At 42.0% G+C, this 20,929-nt stretch overlaps 1 protein-coding gene across 1 annotated transcript in view; it reads left to right on the top strand.

The window, feature by feature from the left end:
- Positions 1–20,929, top strand: part of FBXW8 (F-box and WD repeat domain containing 8) — a 123,311-nt gene that overhangs the window by 13,528 nt on the left and 88,854 nt on the right. The window contains exons 2-3 of the mRNA XM_027576154.2: positions 1,140–1,244; positions 19,506–19,670. Of these exons, the coding sequence (XP_027431955.2) occupies positions 1,140–1,244; positions 19,506–19,670 (270 nt within the window). The remainder of the gene's footprint in view (positions 1–1,139; positions 1,245–19,505; positions 19,671–20,929) is intronic.

Here is a 20,929-nt window from a genome sequence, read left to right on the forward strand (position 1 = left end):
CATAGATGAATGGAAACATGATTTCACAAAGATCTTTATCCCTGGATCTTGGTAGGGGCTAAATCAGTGCTCACACTCCCTTAAAAATGCTGAGACTATTTTCAGTTTCCAGACTGCAGCCTTGTGGTATAGGACTATTGTATTTGAGTGGTGAATTAATAATTTGCTTGCAACCTGTAAGTCACTAATGTCAGCCAAAGCTTATTAAAAATGAATTTTATTTAAGGAAGTTCCATTGAGACAAATAGCCCGCTTTCCCTAGCTTTGCAGAAATACATGCAAAAGGGAGCTTTAGCAGGTGGATTTGGGAACAGGCAGAGGGGCACATATACACACTTGGCTTTCTTTCTGCTTCACACTCCTATTTCTTTGTGCAACCAGGATCGTCATGACAGCCTTATCTCTCAAAGCCCGTTACCTCATCCCTAATTGCTTATCCGAAGGCAGGCAAGCTCTAATTTCTCCACATTAATAAATGACACTGAAGAAGAACTGCTTTGTTTGCACTGGCTCACTCAGGTTAACCAGTGTAGGCCCCTGAGTGCATTAGGAAACTGTGTGTTTCTCCAGTGGCCAAGTGGAGGTGGTGCTCACCTCCTTTAAGAGCGGCGTTTCGTTTACTTCTTGTTCATCTTCATAGCCCTGTTCTTTTCCTGATGAAACCACTTTAGTGACCTAGGCCAGCATTTTCTCTGGCTGCGGGGGCTTACTGCCCTCCCAAGTCGGGTGTAGTAGGAGTTGTCCTGGGGGGACCAGTGGCCCCTCTGATTTCAAGGCTCCCTTTCTTGGCTGCCCACCACTCAACTTTCCTTAGAGGCCACGAGACTTTCTACAACCTTTGCACTGATTCCTGTGGCATACCCCAGATTGTGAGTTGGCACCCTTCTCCTTTTTGAAGCCTTATGGGAAATGGTCTTGTGGATTTTCTGAGTGAATGTGAGGAGGGTGGGCTTGTGGCAGTGAGAATTCAGAGTGGCTCTCAGGTCTGGTGGCTGCCCCATGGGGTAGTGAGAGTGTGTGCCTCCCCCAGGGACAACAGCACCTCTGTCCTTCCCACCGAAGAATATCTCTTGCTGTATAAAGGAGCGTTTTCATACCTCTGAATTGTGAACTTACTTCCCTTTCCTCTTTCTCTTCAGAATGAAATGGATGATGTGCCCTTCTTTGATATCCAACTGCCTTATGAACTGGCAATCAATATATTTCAGTATCTGGACAGGAAAGAACTAGGAAGGTGCGCACAGGTAAGCGATTATTAAACTAACGTTCAAGATTTCCTTCTGCTTGTAATGCAAGGATAGGCAGCTCTTGGGTAACAGAGATTTACTTATCAGAATTGCAACGTTTAAAGAATTAATGAAGTGGATAGCAACTTTCCTTGAGGGAACGCAACCTTGAACTGGAAGGATTGGGTTCCTTATCACCGCTTGGTGTTTATCTTTTTGTGGCCATCTGTTCAAGAGCTCTGTTCTTCCTACAGTCTGAGTTATGGTCGACCTGTGGCTGACAACTCTGCTGGCCTTTACAGAGCTAGCCTGAGCTGTTAATGTCCTCACCATTAATGCAAAAATGCCAGCCCTTGGTTAAATCAAGCCAGTTGTTAGGTGGAGAGCTGAAGGTCAGCCGGGGGACAAAACAGTGACGTCATGTATTAAGGCATATCGTCCAAATGACCCTTTAAACACTAGAATTCCACTCCGTCAGGTGTGAGGCATGTGAGAACAGACACCCCCTGAGGGAAGTGCAGATCTGTGTCCCCCATCTCCTGCTTGTTCTGGGGCATATGCCCATGGGGTGGCATGGTGGCACGTACCGTCCAGGCCACACTGGACTGTGTACATGAATCACGGGAGATCTTGATAAAATGCAAACTTGGACTCAGGAGATCTGGGGTAGGGCCTGATATTATGCATTTCTAATCGGGTAATACCCTTGTGGCTTTGACCGCACTTTGAGAGGCAAATTAAATTAGGTCTCTTGTTCACTTCTTTTTGGTAAAGAGTGTAATGGGTGAAGTGTATAATTTCTCGTAAGTTGAATGTGTGATTGCTGACCATTTGGCTTTCGTGGACAACTGTATTCCCCAGAAGACACTAGAGTATTCATTGTCTCCAACTCCCAAAGACTTAATTTGTCTAGTGGCTACCATTTCCTATCCCTGGATTCTAGACTGCATTTTACACATGTGTCTACACCTTTAAAGGAAAGGGATAGGTAAAATGGAGTGGTACCAGAACTGTATACTAAAATTCCAGGGGTGCCTGGCTAGCTCTGTCAGAGGAGCATGCAACTCTTGATCTTGGGGTTGCGAGTTTGAGCCCCAGGTTGGGTGTAGAGATTACTCAAAAAATAAACGTAATAAAAAATTTTTAAAAATAAAAAATTTTTTAAAAATGTGAAGTTAAAAACATTAAGGCAGTTTGAGAGGTGCAAACTGTAGCCAAATTTAGACTCTAGAGCTTGCTACCTCTGGTAGTTCAATGAAGTCACACAAAATACAGGACAATTTAAAAAGTTTCTGGTTTTACACTATATGAAGCAGTTTGCTTAATCAAAATTTTCTACCTAGATATGAATTTGAAAAAGTTTTCAGTATTCTTGATTGCCACAATATTAAGTGGGGGTGTTGGCAGATATTTTTTGATGCAGAGTCTGGAATCTTTAGGAAATGATGGAAAAAATTATTCCAGGGCTAAAATTCACTAAATAAAAATACTGAAATGTAAACCGTGCTCAGAGCCTATCAGTTGCATTAAGCAAGAGTACCTATATTGTCTTCTTTCCGTTGGAAATTGGATTTGTTCTATTCTAACTTTACACTTTGGCCCTGTTCCCAAGAGTCGAAAACAAGGCCGTAGCTAAGTGAGTCCAACTCCTGGATTTCAGCCTGATGCTGTTAGCTGAAGTCTTGGAACAGGGTCTAATAGCTAGCTGCTTTCCACAAAGTCAGCATTAGATGATAAAATCTTCATTCTTGATAGGGAGCTGCTGTTTAAGGAATCCTTTCTTTTAACACTGCTTTTTGCTCTCCTGCTTTGTAGAGGGCCATGTGGCTTTCACATCTGCTGCTGGTTTTCTCATCCAAAGAGTTTATCAGTGAAAGATAGGATCTAGTGGAAGAAGAGATCCCCCTTTTGGTGTAAGGGGGCTGCATTTCAGGGTAGACTGGTTATGCTGGTGAGATTATTCTGCAGGTGTGAACAGTTTAATTTGCAACACAGTGGTCCAATTGTCCACCAGAATTCTTCCCTCTTTGGCCAGTTGGATTTGTTTTTTTGTTTTTCATTTCAACCTAATTTTTAGAGCACACATATAAGCATAAAAAATATTCTTAACCAGAACCCCTAAGGTGGCTCTGGTCTATGAAGCCAGGATTTTATTTAATAGTGTCATGAGGATGACAATGGATGGCCGGTAATATTTAGAATTGGCTTTGTTTTGTTTTTTTATTTTTGTTTTCTTTTTTTTAAGCATTAAAATACAACCACAAAGTAATAAACATAAGTAGCATTTTTCATTTGTTTCTTGTGTTTTTATTATTGAAACCAGGGAAAAAGTCCTTCTGTTGAGTGGAATGTCCTGCTGCTTTTGGATTTGATTTTAGAGGGGGCTTGCTCTGTCCCTCTCTGTCTCTCTCTTTTCTCTTTTAATCAAGCCGCCTTGGGATTTCAGTGAAATTGGGCCAGTTATAGTGGAATTGGCACCATGAACTATATGTGTGCCCTTGGAGAAAACCTGTTTGCTTAGATCTTTATGCCAAATTGGTAACTGACTAACAGTAAGGAACCCGGATTGGGAAGGACTTCTTGAGATTTAATTATGCCACAAAGTATGCTGGAGAAGTGATTTTGCTCTGACTCTGTCTCTTTTCTACATCCCCTCATTTTTCTGCTTTGTAGGTTTTAAGCTTTCAGGACTAAAGTCGCACTACATTTGTTTGTGATCCTTGTGTACTTCTGATGCTGACCTTTCTAGCTCCTTGCTATCAATAGTTGTCTCTTGCCGGATTTAGTGTCCCTGTGGGAGTGTTTCATGCTGAAATGTCTTGAAAACAGTGTAGCTTTTAGTAAGCAAAGTTACGCGTTGGGCGATTCATTGAACAGCTTTATCATCTTGCTACTTATAATTTTATGGTTTTGTGTGTGTGCCCACAGGATTCCTGGCACTCTAAAAACAAGGTTTTTAAATGGATAACAATTACAAATTGTTGAATTCAAAATTAGTTTTTTTTTTAATGGGAAGAGTAAGTCTGCTGTTATAGGAATTGTAACTCTGAGAAGTAATGGTTTTAGGATTTACTAACATTCATTTTTAAAACTTGAAATAATTATCAATTCATGGGTAGTTGCAAAAGATAGTCTGGAGAGGCCGTGTTCTCTTCCCCCAGTTTCCTTCATTGACAATATCTTGCATACAGAGTAATATCAAAGCCAAGAAACTGACATTAGTACAGTCCATAGAGCTTAACTCCGATTTCGTCAGTTTTACGTACACTTATTTGTGAGTGTATTTAGTTCTACGCAGTTTTATCACAGGTGTGGATTTGTGTGACCACACAGTAAAGGTACACAACATTCATCACAAGGATCTTTTGTGCTACCTGTTATGGGCCGGCCACCTCTACCTCCCTCCCCATCCCTAGCCCCTCACAACCACCATTCTGTTTTCATCACTCTAATTTTGTCTTTTTTTAATTTTCATTTTTATCACATTTTATTTATGTGTATTTCCTAAAGTATAATTTTAGAAATCTAGCCGCATAGATAACAATGTCGCATTCTTCAAATAAGAAGTAGAAAAATGTGAATAAAGGAAGCAATAAAGAAAGGGTAGGGATGGAGGTTAAAAACTTAAGATGTATGATAAAATTGGCAAGCAAGAAGTAGGTGTTACCAAAATCTGGAACTAAAGCCCGCTCTATTAGATTATGATATTTTTTGTTTTTAAGTAGGCTCCATGCATGTAGAGCCCAGTGCAAGGCTTGAACTCAGGACCCTGAACTCAAGACCTGAGCTTAAGTCAAGAATCAGAAGCTTAATCAACTGAGCCACCCAGGCACCCCAATATTTCAAGTTTTTAAGTAGGCTCTACACCCAGCATGGAGTACGAACTCACAACCCTGAGATCAAGAGTCACTCGCTCTACCCACTGAGCCAGCTGGGTGCCCCTGATATTTCAGGTTTTAAGGAAAATGTGATCTTATGATCTTCCCAGATAACCAAATAGGAGCAACTAAAATCCGAGGTTTTACTTAGCTAAAGATTTTCATGAAGTCTTTAAAGTTGGGAATCTCCAGCCAAGTGCAGCTGGATTGATTTTTTTTTTTCAAATTTAGAAATATTTTGTTTATTGGATATTTTTTGTTTTTGGGTTTTTTTTTTCTTCTTTCCTCATAGCAGAGCTAACTCTGAAAACCTATAACTATTAGCAGGATTCCTTTTGTTCTTCACGTTTGCCTTTGTCACCCGACTCTGTCTCCAAGGGAAACACATGCCTGCCCAGGACTCAGGCACCCTCAGGGGTTTCCTTTTAATTCACCAGGTTGTCGTGGCTGCCTCCTTTGGCGGGGGGGGGGGGGGGGGGGGGGGGGGGGGGTAGGTAACAGGTCGGGGGTGACGCCTGGGTGGCACAGTCAGTTTTAAGCGTCCAACTCTTGTTTCGGCTCAGGTCATGATCTCAGGATCATGAGATTGAGCCCCATATTGGGCTCTGCACTCAGTGGGGAGTCTGCTTGAGATTCTCTCTCCCTCTGTCCATTGGAGGGGCATGTGCTCATGTTCTTGCATTTGCTCATGTGCTCTCTCAAATAAATAAATCTTTTTAAACTTAATGGGGTGACAGAAAAGCAGCCACTCTAGGAGGAAAGATGGGGAGCCTAGGTGAAAGAAGAATGGCAGAGCATCGATAATTATTTGAACTGAGTCCTGGGGACTTGAGGTTCTTTACAATGCTCACTTCATTTTTTGTATGTTTGAGGTTGTCTATAATTAAAAAGTTTACAAGAAGAAGAAAAGCAAGAGCTAGTATTTAATAAGAAAGTCCAAGCCTCTTGAGGGCAGTACATGCAAGAAGCTGACCAGTGAAAATAAAAGCAATGCAGTTTTTTTAAGTGTTTTTTAAGTGTTGAACTTTTAAAAGTTGGACTTTTTCATCTTATTCAGTTATTCACAGGGCCTACTATGTGTCATGTACTACTCTGGACAGTGCAGCAGAGAACAGAACATAAAAAAAAAAAAAAAACCTCACCTAGGGATGCCTGGGTGGCTCATTCGGTTAAGCGGCTGCCTTCAGCTCAGGTCATGGTCCCAGGGTCCTGGGATCAAGTCCCACATCGGGTTCCCTGCTCGGTGGGAAGCCCCTTTAAAAGGCACTTAAATCCCACCTCCCTGCTTATGCTCTCGCTCACTCTCTCTCTAGCAAATAAATAAATAAAATCTTTAAAAAAAAAAAAACTCACCTCTCAGAGCTTACTTTCTATGCACAAAACACCCAGTTATGTAGAGTGTGTTCCAGATAGTGGAAAGTGCTGTGGAGAAAATACAAGCCCACAGAGGTAATATGGCCAGGGAAGACCTCACAGAGAGGGTGACCTTTGGGCAAAGACCTGAAGGAGGGAAGAACGAAGCTGTGCAGGTCTCTGGCAGAGAGGCCTAGAGGTGGAGCGCACCTGTTATGCTTGAGGAATAGCAGGGAGGTCAGAGTGCCTAGGATGTGGTAGATGGAATAATGCCCCTTCCCCAAGATGTCCACGTCCTGGTCCTCAGAACCTGTGAATATGTTACCTCTTATGGTAATGGGCCTTCGCGGATGTGAGGAAGTTAAGGATTTTGAGATGGAGTGGTTATCTTGGATGATCCAGGTGGGCTCAGTGTAATTACAAAGCTCCTTATGAGAGGGAGGCTGGAGGTCAAAGGTAAGATGCTGTGTTGCTGGCTTTAAAAATGGAGGAAGCGGCCACAAAGCCGAGGAATGTAAGCTGGCCTCTAGAAGCTGGAAAAGAGAAGGAAACGGGTTTTTTTTCCCTGAAGCCTCCAGAAGGGATGCAGCTTATACTTTGATTTTTAGACTTCTGGTCTCCAGAACCATAAGAGAATACATTTATATTGTTCTTAGTCACCAAGTTTGTGCTAATTTGTTAGAGCATCAATAGGAAACCAATACGGTGAGGGTATAATGAGAAGATGGGGATAAAAGGAAGAAATAGTTACAATGTGAAAAGGCACTTAAATCCAGAACTTGAACTTCTATTCTGAGAGAGGTCGGAAGCCATTCAAGTGTTTAGAGAAGTGACAAGGTCCGACTCAGAGGGATCATTTTGGCTGCTATGTGGAGCCTAGAGTGAAGCGGGGGACAAGGATGCAGCGGGGAGACCAGGGGGAAAGCGACGGAGCTAACCCAGACGGGAGGGGCGGTGGCTTGGAGTGCGTTGAGCCGGCAGGAGTGGGTGGAGTCAGGACTGCGGGTGGGCTGGGGGTAGGGAGAGAGAGGAGTCAACCGGCACGCCGGGGCATTTGGCCTGGACAGCGGGGCGGATGAGATTGTTGTTACTGACAAGGGGAGGACTGTGAGATGAGGAAGTTTTGGGGGAAGATCAGTAGCGGGATGTGAGGCTAGAGATAGGAATTTGGGAGCTGGCAGCACAATGTATTTTTAAAAGACTTATTTCCGAGGAGAGCAGGAGGAGGAGGAGAGGGGGAGAGAGAGAGAGAGTCTCAAGGGGACTCCTCACTGAGCACGGATCCTGATGTGGGGCCTCATCTCACGACCCTGAGATCATGACCTGAGCTGAAATCAAGAGCCAAGAACTGGGCACTTAAATGATTGAGCTACCCGGGTGCCCCACCCACATCATTGGTATTTAAAGCCAGGGCACTGGATGAGGTCGTTAGGGAAGTGAGTGTAGATGGAGGGGGGTTTAGGAATTGAGCCCTGTCACATGCCAAGATGAAGAGTTGGAGAAGGTGTTCCCTGTGATGTGGGAAGAAACCCGGAACACATGGTCCCCTGGAACCAAGGGATAACCTTTTCAAGGAGGAGGAAGTGATCAGAGGTATTAAGTGTCATCGTTAGTCAAATAGGAGGACTGAGAAATGAACGTTGGGTTTAGCAACTTGGAGGTCACTGATGACCTTGACCAGAATCCATGGCACAGTGAGGGGCGAAAGTGAGCAGGTTCATGAGCGAATGGGGAGAAAGGCAATAAGGAAATTGAGATAAGGAGTGTATGTGGAACTGTCTGTACGTGGTATGTCCTCTCCAAATAGACATGATTTGTGAACATGTAACTAGAACAATGATGTGTTTCCCCCTGTTGTAGGCCTCACTGGTAACCCTAATCCAGGCAGAGTTAATAAAGCTAGTTTTTGAGCCAAGAGCTTTTTTTTTTTTTTTTTTAATGCTGCAATTCACAGTGGTGCTATAAAGCAAAATGCTGGAGACACTTTTATTAGCAAATTCTCGCAGCTGAGGCTCACTCAGTGGGGCTTTTACTGGGCAGGGCCATTCCAATCCTAGTGTATTAAAGAAAGACCATTAGGCCTTTGGAAAATTCAGGCTTGTAAATTTGCTAGATTTACTATAATGTAAGAAATCAAAACTCTTAGCTTTCCTTTTGGTGAGACTCTTTAAAATTGTGAAAGTTTATCTAGGTCTCATTTGCTTTGGTTTCTTTTTTTTCCAGGATTAAAAGACATTCTTAGAGCCTGTCACTTTTGTGCCCCTTTAAAAGAAGGGAGAGAAAAGACACCCTGCCTTTACAGTTTGCCAAAGAAATTGTTGGCACATTTCTGCATTTAATACCTAATTGTAGGTACAGTCCTGATCCCTTTTTGGAAGTAATTCTCACCTCTAGCTTTTATAAATCCCTCAAAGAGGTTATTGTTTGTTATCCAGGGTTTAAACTTTATCCCGAATATTACTTTCCACAGAATAAGCCCAGTGATCTAGGGGTTAGCAGTGGGAATGATGCACTGAAACGTCAACTTTTTGTACTCCGTTTTTCATCCCGTAACCCTGTTACACAGATTTCAGATCATGTGATTTAAAGTGACTTGGCATTTTCTTTGAGGCTGATAGAAAAATCTGTTTTCTGCTTCCAGTGTTCTCAAGGTCTGATATATTTGGGACTCCTTGAAAGTTTCACTGAAAAGTGCCTCCGTTTTAAAGTGGCTGAGAACTGTATGGTTTAGTAGATCTCATGAAAATTCATCCAGAATGTTTAATTTAATTGGAATTTTCTAGTTTGTAGTCACTGAGCCTTGGATTTGGATTTTCTTAAAATGCTGCTGCTGATTGAGTGGCTCCATCTACTAAAAAGCAGCCTTGTAGCTAATTTTTGGACTCCCAAATTAAAGCTATTGCCCTGTACTTGGGGTGGGGCTTGGGATCAAACCTGTAGCTTCCCCACCCTGAGGGAGAGGTGTCATGCACAAGGTATCTGTTTGGCAGGTAGATGAGAATTTCTGGTCTTCGTGTCCAACACATACCTTCATCAGTTCACCAGTAGGCCATATTGATGTTCTCTCAAGTGTCTTCTGCAGAGTACTAGGCTTTTGAGACAGTCCTCACAAGAAGAGTTTGGGAGCCAAATAAGTTTGGGGAATGAAGCATCTATCCTTCTGAGAGATCTACAACTCATGTCCGTCTATAAAAAAAAAAATCTCAGAAGTTCTTCAGCAAATAACCCTGCTTGGTTTTGTTTAAACCAGTGTTCCCCAAACTCATTTGACCATGGAATCCTTTTTCTAAGATAACTTACTAATCCCCTGAGGAGCTGTTGTTCTACTGAGCATGCTTTGGGAAGTGCCGGTCTATGTAATAATGCCTACCCGTTATATGAGCTTTTAGCTACTCTGAGTCTTTCATCCAGTTACATTTCATAGTTTTTACAAAATTTTACATTTCGTAATTCTTACCAAAAAGGCTCCTGGTATCCCAAGATCAGAGTGAGCTGCCCTGGGTTTAGTGAGCACTTTCTGCCCTTGAGGACTATGTTAGTCCTTCACTTCTCCTTTCACCCTGAATTCCAGAGGTTTGGTAGGGAGGTACTCTGCCCTGGAACTATTTGAGTTGTGGCCTGGCTCCATCACAGCTGATGTTGGTCTGTCCCTGTCTGCTCTTCATGATTGCCTAGCTCTCAGCCTCACTCTGGCACAGACAGATGGACAGACACCGCTCATGTCCCGGGTGGGCTCAGCTGTGGCCCAGACATGCCAAAAATAAAACTGTGGTGTTCTGTCTAGTCAAAACCGGAGCTCCAGTGTCACTGAGTTGTTATCCCATTCTTTATTGCCTGACCACTTGTGATCAGGTGAGGGTTTGTTTCCCTGACGCCGTTATGGCTAAGATGGAGGAGTGTGAGGTGACAGTGTGGTTAAGTGGATTTGTAACTGATGCTGTGGCCATGCCCAGGGTGGGCTGCTTAATGGATCCATGTCAGCTGAATGGGAGGGGGGGCGCGGTGCGGGGAGGACTCTAGTGGTTTGCCGTGGGCTCTGTCCTCAGCCCCATCCGGATTAACTTTTTTTTTTTTTTTAATTAAGACACAAAGGCCCACAGACCATATTTTGCAGATGACTTCTGTTTGGGAGAAGTAGCTAATGCAACAGATGACAGAATTGGAGTTCAAAGATCTAAAATGATGTGGGGATGGGTGCAGTGAGCTGGGGTTTAAAATGGGACTTAAAATCAGATTAAAAAAACTAATACAGAGGATGTAGGAAGTAGGGACTTTTTTATTTAATTGCAGTTTGTGTTTTAAAAACTCTAAAGAATGGGGGCACCAGGGTGGCTCAGTCAGTTTTTTGGCTCAGGTTCTGATCTCACAGTTGTGAGATCAAGCCCTGTGTGGGGCTCCATGCTAGGCATGGAGCCTGCTTAAGATTCTCTCTCTGCCCGTCCTTTCTTCTCTCTCTCCTCCCCTCCCCCCTCTTAAAACAACTCTGAGGAATGATGGAGACCAAATTCAGGTTACCCTTGTGGCAGGGGAGAGGGTACAGACAGAGATGCACAGGAGTTCAAACTTACTAGTAATATCCTATTAAATGGGGTGACAAGTCCATGTGTGTTTGTAATATTTATTTTTGTTCGACTTAAATGTTTAATAAACAGACTCCAAAAGCTTTGGTGGACTGTTGGTTTAGTAACTGTGATGGGGTCTTTACAACAAATGCAGCAGCAAATTAGTGTCTGATAAAATTCTTTTGTTCATGGCACTTGAGAGCCCACATTTGGGATGTTGTTTTGTCCTTAGTATCACATTTGAAGAGGGTGCTGTATGTGCACAAATATTAGGGTATGTTCAGAGATAAGGGGTATGGGAACTAGTCTAGTCCTAGGACAGTTAGTTGAGGGAAATGGGTGATATTTAGGCCCATGAATTGACTAAGGAGAATAGGATGACGTCTTTGGCCTCTTGAGAAGCTGTCAGGTGGAAGAAGGAATAGAGATTTCTTCAGAAAGGCAAAATTAGGGCCATGGGTGGAATCCTTTTACTAACCAAAGGGAGGAAGCCCTTTCTAACAGCCAGTCAGCTTTGCAGTAGATCAGACTGATTTGGAAGGTTCGCTCTCTGCAGAAGCCTCTCACCAACCCCGGCTGCTAGGAGGAGCCCTCCTGTGGTGGGGAGCTACTCCTGGTTGATCTCCAAGGCCCCTCTTACTACTTCAGGTTTTTTTGTGTTTTTTTTTTGTTTGTTTTTAAGATTTTATTTATTTATTTGACAGAGAGATACAACGAGAGAGGGAACACAGCAGGGGGAGTGGGAGAGGGAGCAGCAGTCTTCCCGCTGAGCAGGGAGCCCGATGTGGGGCCCGATCCCAGGACCCTGGGATCATGACCTGAGCCGAAGGCAGATGCCTAACGACTGAGCCACCCAGGCGCCCCCCTATTTCAGTTTCTAAACCATTGAAGACTTGAGCCAGTGTGACACCTTCAGCACTACAGAGTGGTACTTTGGTTCAGCAAAGTGATGGAAGCCTTGCACTTCTTTATGCTACCTGCCCTAATTTCTGGTGCTGGGGCTGCCATGCAGAGTGTCTGTGCCTACAGGGAAGATGACTTTGCTGATGTGATGGCTTGTTGCACCTAGAGCTTGCATGCCTGCAGGAAGCCAGAATTTTCATGTGCCATTAGAATGTTCTGTGGGTCAGTTTTGCTTTGACCCACTTCTGAATAAGGTATTATAATAATAATTATTCTCAGTATAATTTGCTTGAGTTTGGAAAATCAGAAATTTTTGACGCTGAAACCATCTGAATTCTTGGATTCTAATTTTTACTTCCTAAATGCTAGCCTCTTCTGCCATGGAGCAAGTAGAAACCCATTCTAGATTTAATAAAAGTTATTTTTAAAAATAGAAGGAAGCTAATGGCCTCCTCAATAATAATTGGAGCAGCATAATTTTTTTAAAGACTTATTTGAGAGAGACAGAGCACTCTTGAGTGAGTGGGGGTGGGGAGTGGCAGACAGAATCCAAGCTGACTCCCCACGGAGTGTGGAGCCTGATGGGGGCTCAGTCTCACAACCCTGAGAGCATGACCTGAGCCAAAATCAAGGGTCGGATGCCTAACTGACTGAGCCACCCGGGTGCCCGTTGAGCAGCATGATTTTATAATGAATTTGTGCCTCCTCCTGTAGTGTGAGTAGTGATCTGTAGTAGTGTGCGACATATGTGTAAAGAATTACGTTTACAGGGTCCTTTTCTTGAGCTCTTTGAGATATACAGCAGCTCTGCTGGTGGTGGGGTATGATGATTCACCTTTTTTTTTTTTTTTTAAGATTTTATTTATTTACTTGACAGAGACACAGCGAGAGAGGGAACACAAGCAGGGGGAGTGGGAGAGGGAAGAGGAGGCTTCCCGCTGAGCAGGGAGCCCGATGTAGGACTCGATCCCAGGACCCTGGGATCATGACCTGAGCTCAAGGCAGAGGTTTAACCAACTGAGCCACCCAGGTGCCCCTGTAGCTGGTTTTCTTTTATATCATGCTGCTCCTTGGGTAATGTAGGTGATCTTGAAGCATGTTCCTAAAAACTTGATCAAATATATATTCATATTTATATGTATGTCTATATATATCCCTATCACTTTAGGTCTCCTTGGGGACATCATTATATAAAGGCACTCCATTTTGAACTCTTTAGTACAGTATAGATTTATTTTGAATATAAAGAATTCCCTTACTTTAATTTTAAAGTGTTTGGGTTTCTGCTTTGCATGTGGTTTTTGTCCTTCATCGTAGTACGAGGATATCACCTTGATGTTTGTATGTTCAACTGACCCTGCCTTTCTGAGACAAATTGCATGTGGTCATGACATATAACCCTTTTTGTACGTTGCTGGATTCAGTTTTGTGTATATTCATCAAGGATATTGGTTTGTAGTTTTCTTGTGAGGTCTTTGTCTGGTTTGGGTATCAGAGAAATCCTGGCCTCATAGAATGAGTTGGGATGTGTTCCCTCCTCTTCTATTTTTTAGAAGAGTTTGTGAATGATTGGTTATTCATTAATCTTCTTAAACATTCGGTAGAATTCTTTTAAAATTTCTTTTAATTTAGTTTTAACCATTTGAAAAATTCTTTTTAAACATTTAGAATTCACTAGTGATGTCATCTAGGTCTGGGCTTTGTGCAAAGGTTTGTTTTGTTTTTTATCACTAATGTAACCTCTTTACTTATTATAGAGTTATTCAGATTTTGTTTCCTCATAAGTTAACTTCAGTACTTTGTGTCTTTTTCTAAGCATTTGTCCATTTCATCTAGTTTATCTAAGTTGTTGGCATATAATTGTTCATAGTATTCCTTTATAACGCTTTTTATTTTTGTATACATGATAGTGATGGCCCCTATCCTTGATTTTAGTAATTTGAGTCTTCTCCCCCACTCGCACCTTCCTCTTGGGTCAATCTAGCTGAAGGTTTGTCGATTTTGGTCATCTTTTCAAATAACCAGCTTTTATTTGCTTCGTTTTCTCTTTTTATTTCACTCATTTCTGTTGTAATTTTTCTTTCTGCTTGCTTTGGGTTTAGTTTTCTTTTTCTAGTTTAAGTTGGAAGGCTACGTTATGGATTTTAGATTTTTTAAAATACAGGAGTTTATAACTATACTTCCCTCTAAGTACTGCTTTCACTGGGCCTCATAGGTTTTGTATGTTCCGTTTTCATTTTCACTCCTTGAAGAGTATTTTCTAGTTTCTTCAACTTCTTTGACCCATTGGTGGTTTAGCATGCTAACATTTGTTAGTGTGTTACTTAATTTCCACACATTTGTGAATTTCCCAAATTTCCTTCTGTTACCAATTTCTGATTTCACTTCATTGTGGTCAGAGAACATACTTTGTATAATTTTTTTGGTTCTTTTGAATTTAGATTTTATAGCCTAGTATATGGTCTATCCTGGAGAATCCTCCATTGCACTTGAGAATAATGCTCAAATTATTGAGTAAAATGTTCTATGGATGTCTCTTATGTCTAGTTGGTGTATAGTGTTGTTCAAGTCTTATATTTCTTTGTTGATATTCTACTTTTCTATCCATTACTGAAACTAGGTATTGGAGTCTCCCGGTATTGTTGAATTGTCTATTTCTTTCTTCAGTTTTATCACTTTTTGCTTCTTGTATTTGGGGCCTCTGTTTTGAGGTATACATGTTTACAATTGTTAGGTCTTTGTGATAGATTGGCCCTCATTATAAAATATCCTTTGTCTCCGGTAACCATTTTTTTTCCCTAAAATTTAAGTTATATTAGTATATACACTGCATCTCTCTTTCAGATATTGTTTGCATGGTATATTTTTTTCCATCCTTTTAATCTATTTGTGCATGTGAATCTAAAGTATGTATGTGTCACGGGGCACCTGGGTGGTGCATTTGGTTGAGCAGATCTGACTCTTGGTTTTGGCTGGGGTCGTGACAATGAGCTCAGCACTGGGCTCTGGGCTCAGTGCTGAAGTCTGCTTAAGACTCTCTCTCCGCCCCGCCCCGCCCCAGGCTCTTTCACTCTCACTCAAAGTAAATGAACCTTGGGGCACCCCCGGTGGCTTAGTCACTTAAGCGTCTGCCTTCAGCTCAGGTCATGATCCCAGGGTCCCGGGGTCGAGCCCCACATCAGGCTCCCTGCTTGGCAGGGAGCCTGCTTCTCCCTCTGCCCCTCCCCCTGCTTGTGCTCTCTCTCTTTCAAATAAATAAAAAAAATCTTAAAAAAAAAATAAAGTAAATGAACCTTTAAAAATAGTGTGTATGTCTCAGGGCACCTGGCTGGCTCAGTCAGCATGCGACTCTTGATCTCAGGGTCATGACTTTGAGTCTCATGTTGGGTTTAGAGTTTACCTAAAAAAGAAAAAAAAAAGTATTTTTCTTGTAGCAAGCCTATCCTTAGACCATGTTAATTTATACTGCCAATCTGTCTTTTGATTGGAGAGCTTAGTCCATTTACATTTAATATAACTGTTGATAAGCATTTATATCTGCCATTTTGCTATTCTCTCTATGTCTTAGGTATTTTCTGTACTTCTTTTCTTCCTTACTGCCTCCTTTTGTGTTTAAATAGATCTTTTTCTAGCATACTATTTTAATTCCTTTGTTTCTTTTAGTATACTTTTTAAAGTTCTTTTCTTAATGATTGCGCAGGGATCACAACTGACATCTTAAAACAATCTAGTTTGTATTAATGCCAAACTAATTTTAATATACCAAAACTGCTGCACTAGAACTTCCCTCTCCCTTCTTTGTACTATTTCATACAAATTATGGCTTTATTGTATAAACCTATCAACTCAATTTTATACTTTAGGCAGTTTTTTTAATCAGAAGAAAAATGTGAGCAAACATACATTTATACTGTCCCTTATATTTACCCTTGTAATGACCTTTACTGATTTATTTCTTTATGTGGATTGAGTTACTGTCTAGTGTCCTTGTATTTCAGCCTAAAGGACTTCCTTTAGTATTTCTTATAGGACAAGTCTACTAGTGATGAATTATCTTAGTTTTGTTTATCTTGGAATAATTTAATTTCTCTTATTTTTGAAGGATAGTTTTGCTAGGTATAGAGTTACTGGTTGGCGATCTCTTCCTTTAGCACTTTGAATGTGCCAGCCTACTGCTTTCTGACCTCCCTGGTTTCTGATGAGAAGTGCACACAATGAGTCTTTTTCTCTTGCTGCTTTCACGATTCTATCCTCGGTTTCAATAGTTCATGATGTGTCTAGGTGGAAATCTCTTTGAGTTTTTCCTTCATGGAGTTTGGTGAACTGCTGTAGTGTGCAGATCAATGTTTTTCATCATATTTGGGAAGCTTTTAGTCATCATTTCTTTAGATATTCCTTCTACCTCTTTCTCTCTCTCCTTCTTTATGGGACTCCCATAATGCCTCTGTTGGTCCACACAGATGGTATTCCATAGGCCTCTGAGGCTCTCTTAATTTTGTTCATTTTGGGGAAGAGGGGTTTCTGTCGTTGTTGTTTTTCTTTTTTTTTTTTTTTCTTAGACTGGATAATCTTAACCTTAAGTTTGCTGATTCTTCTGCTAGCTCAAATCTGAATTTTTTATTACTCTACTTTTCAACTTTAAAGATTTTATTTGTCAGAGAGAGAGAGATTGAGCACACAGCAGGGGGAGCAGTAGGCAGAGGGAGAAGCAGGCTCCCAGCTTAGCAAGGAGCCCCCTATGGGACTCAATCCCAGGACCCTGGGATCATGACCTGAGCCAAAGGCAGACGCTTAGCTGACTGAGCCGCCCAGGCTTCCCTCTACTTTTCAACTTTAAAACTTCTATTTTTTTAGGGGCGCCTGGGTGGCTCAGATGGTTGAGCGTCTGCCTTTGGCTTAGGTCATGATCCCAGGGTCCTGGGATTGAGTCCTGCATCGGGCTCCCTGCTCCTTGGGAGCCTGCTTCTCCCTCTGCCTCTCTCTCTCTCTCTCTCTCTCTCTCTCTCTCTGTCTGTCTTTCATGAATAAATAAATAAAATCTTAAAAAAAAAAACTATTTTTTAAAAAAAAATTTTCTCTATCAATATTTTGTACTTAATGAAACATATTGTGCTCATAACTTTATTTTCCTAAACATGCCTTCCTTTAATATTTTGAACTTATGTATAATAGCTGATCTAAAGTCTTTGTTTACTAAATCCAAAGTCTGGACTTCTTCAAAGATAGTTTCTGTTGGCCGCTTTTTCTTTTTGTATATGGTTCATATTTTACTGTTTCTTTGCATGTCTCAATATTTTTTGTTAAAAACTGGACTTTTAAATAATGGGCAACTCTGGAAATCAGATTCTCTCCCTTCAGGAGGGTTAGTTTGTTGTTATTTTTGTTGTTGCTGCTGTTTGTTTATTAGTGACTTTTTGGAACTGATTCTCTCTCTAGTTGTGTTTTTTGTCATTTGTGACCACTGAATTCTCTTCTCATTTAGCTTAATGGTTAGCTAGTGATTGGAAAGATTTCCTTAAATATGTTGAAGCCATAAATCTCCCAAGTTTTGCTGAGGTGTTGTCTGTATGTTGGGGCATGCTTTCAATATTGCCAACAGTTCACAGCTCTGTTTTAGCCTTCATTTTGTCCTTGTGTAAAGCTTCAGGGTTAGCCAGAGTGAGAGATCAGGGCCTTTTCAGGTCTTGGCACACACACAGTCCTACACATGTACGTGACTTTTTTTTTTTTAAGATTTTATTTATTTATTTGACAGAGACACAGTGAGAGAGGGAACACAAGCAGGGGGAGTGGGAAAGGGAGAAGCAGGGAGCCCGATGCGGGGCTCTATCCCAGGACCCCGGGATCATGACCTGAGCCGAAGGTAGACGCCTAATGACTGAGCCACCCAGGTGCCCCTGTATATGGCATTCTTGAGTCCCAGAAATATATTGGAACCTCTTAAAGCCCCTTATGGACAACCCATTCCCCAGGTGTTCCTTTTAAGCATTTGGTCAGCTCTTCTTAGCCCCAGTTGGTTATTGTTACCTCAGGCAGCCACAATGTTAAACAGTTCTCCCTTATTGTTTCTGACAAATGCCCCAGAGATAAGACAGAGGAAGCTTTGAGTCCGGTCAAATAAAGACAAGCCTCTAGAACAGAGCTTTCCAGCAAGCTGTCAGACACGTCAAATGGTGACAGTTCTCTGGGGATGGCACATGTGTGGACCTGTAAAGCCATCTGGCCCTTCTGGTGACTGTTAGACTGCTGGTTTTTACAGCTACCATAGTTGCAAGACCGTTGGTTTTCAAGGCTAGCAAGGAGTTACCTATAGTCCCGGAGGAGGAGGATGGAATTAGTGCAAGTTAAAACAACATGAAGTTTGTTGTTCTTACCAAGACTCGGCCGTTTTTCTTGAATAGATGTTCCTCAGAATGTTGAAAGCCTTAAGTTAACTGCCAGAGTCCTGAGAAAGTTGATTTTTGACAGTTTTTGGCAATATTCTTATTGCTTGTATGTAGGAGCAGATTTTTGGAGATCTTTACTCTGCCATCCTGAAAGTTAACTACCTATCAGTAGTTCATCAAATGAGGAACCCTGGTGTAATGAGAGTCTGCGGTGCACATGCTGTGTGCACTCTCACCTATTTTGCCTCATGTTCCCTTTCCTTGTCTGTCTTCAGTGTCTTGAGGTTGCCCCAAGGGAGTGTTAAGGAGCACAGGTTACTGTAAACCAGTGGTCACGACTTTCACTTTATTAGGAATGAATCTTGACCTTTAGTTGGGCAGCAAGTATTGAACACTTAATCCCACATTACCAGAATGTGCTGCAGACCCAAGATCATGTTGATCTGCTGGATCATTTTTTCCTCTTGCCAAAGTTGCACTCTAGCCAACTTTGTTCATTGTCCTGTGAGGAAGTAAATCCATCATCTCTCTAAGTTAGGCTTGGAGGACAAAATACTAATAGTGAAAGTGGCCATTTCCTCTGCATACTGTTGGGATTTGAAATTCTGTCCAGATACAACATTAATTTCTCTATATCAGATCTTACAGTCCTGGTGAACAGCTTGAGTTTTCTGTTAATTTTTAAAAATCTATACATACAAAGTCAAAGTTTTTGTATGTGATATAAATTTAAATTTCTCATATGACCAGAAGTGTTGAGTTATGGATATTTATTTTGTTACAGCCTTTTATTTCAGAGACCATCAGTCTCCAGTTGTATAAGAATACAAGTGCCTGTTGGTGAAAAATAAAGAGATTCTGGTCTGAAAAGCTGTGTATGATTGTATAGCTATGTTGCAGTTTGCATTTTTTTTTTGCCTTTTATGTATTTGTGTATTTTTTTTCTTACATGTTATATAATAATTTAACCAAGTCATCTAAAATGTGATATGAAATGGTAGAACAACAGTTTTGAAATCTTGAAAAATAAAACTGGAAACATTTGCTTGTATTTTTTTTTCACCTCAGAGTGTTTTGTTAATGAGACATTTTATACTGCCATAAACTCAGGGCAGTAATAAAGGTGTTGATTGATTTTTGGATGACAAGGGGCTTCTCTAATTGCCGAATTTGACATTTGTGTCACTTCTGTTTTAGGTGAGCAAGACATGGAAGGTGATTGCAGAAGACGAAGTGCTCTGGTACAGGCTGTGCCAGCAGGAAGGGCACCTTCCCGAGAGCAGCATCTCTGATTATTCTTGCTGGAAGCTCATCTTCCAAGAGTGCCGAGCCAAGGAACACATGTTAAGAACCAACTGGAAGGTAGGCAGTAGCCAATATCATTACCTGTAGAAGAGTAGCCTCCAAGGACACAGGAATCCAGGCCCTGGCTTAAATCCGGAGTCCCTCCAATTACAGCCTGAGGTTAACTGCCAAAAGCAAAGAGAGGAGTGTGGTGAGAGTCCTGTCAGCTGCTGGCGATTCGTTGCCCATTTTGTTCGCCGTTAGAGTATCTGCCCCCATTTTCAACCACACTGCTTGGGAGCATCCTGTTCTCTAGGAGAGGAGGGGTGAGATTGGGGTGTCCATCACCTCCCCTCTGACGGTTAGGATTTGGAGTAGTGCTCTGTGCAGCCCCCTTTCCTTTTGGCCAACGCTGATGGACCAAGAAAGCAGAAGCGCCACCTGGATACAAAAGAGGAACTGAAAATGCTATTTCCAGTAATCATATAAGAGGGAGATTTTAAACGTCTCCAAGGACTGTCTTCTCTCCCCTCACATAACCCACTGGCTTGCTTCCATAGCATTTATCACTTCAAAATCTCTACAGAAATATTAGATCACAGCGAAGAATTTGCACAGTGGAGTGTGTCTGTAGGAAATAACTGTCAAGAACATCATTACATAAAGCTGTTTTGAGGCATGACAAGACAGCAGTGCAGTGGTGGTGCCTCTTCCCACCTGGGGGCTAGTTAGTCCCTTGTATGGAAAGGATAGACCTGCAAGTACTCTCTCCACTCCTGTAAAGGTCAATCCTAATAGACTTTGAGATCCAAAAGCTTTTGCTCATTACTGATGGTAATAGATTGCCTATGTGCCTGTCCTTCCCTGTCACCTCATAACCTGATTAGTGACGGATAACTCTCAATCTGGGCAAACTCAGACACTTTCTAGCAGAGTTAGAAAGGATGGCTATGCTAGTTCTCCTTGGAAAGATAGTTCTCAACCAGGGGCGGTTTTGCCCCCCAGGGGACATTTGACACATCCGAAGACATTTGTGGTTGTCCCAACTGGGGCTAGGTAGAGAATGCTACTGGCATCTACTAGGTAGAGGTTAGGGAAGCTGCTCAATATCCTGCCACACACAGGACAGTCCTCACCAAAAAGAATTATCCGGCCCCAAACGTCACTGGTGCTGGGGTTGAGAAACCCTGAATTCAAGAAACACTGCTCTTATTTAGACCATTACTCCACCACCACCAAATAAGAAGCACCTGGGCCCCACAGCTGTGTGCTCAGCATGTAATAAGCTCCTGCGGAGGCCCCCAGCCCTCTTGTGCTCCGTTGGGCCTGCGTGAGGG

This window comes from Zalophus californianus, chromosome 14 (genome assembly GCF_009762305.2).
Source record: "Zalophus californianus isolate mZalCal1 chromosome 14, mZalCal1.pri.v2, whole genome shotgun sequence".
Classification (NCBI taxonomy): domain Eukaryota; kingdom Metazoa; phylum Chordata; class Mammalia; order Carnivora; family Otariidae; genus Zalophus; species Zalophus californianus.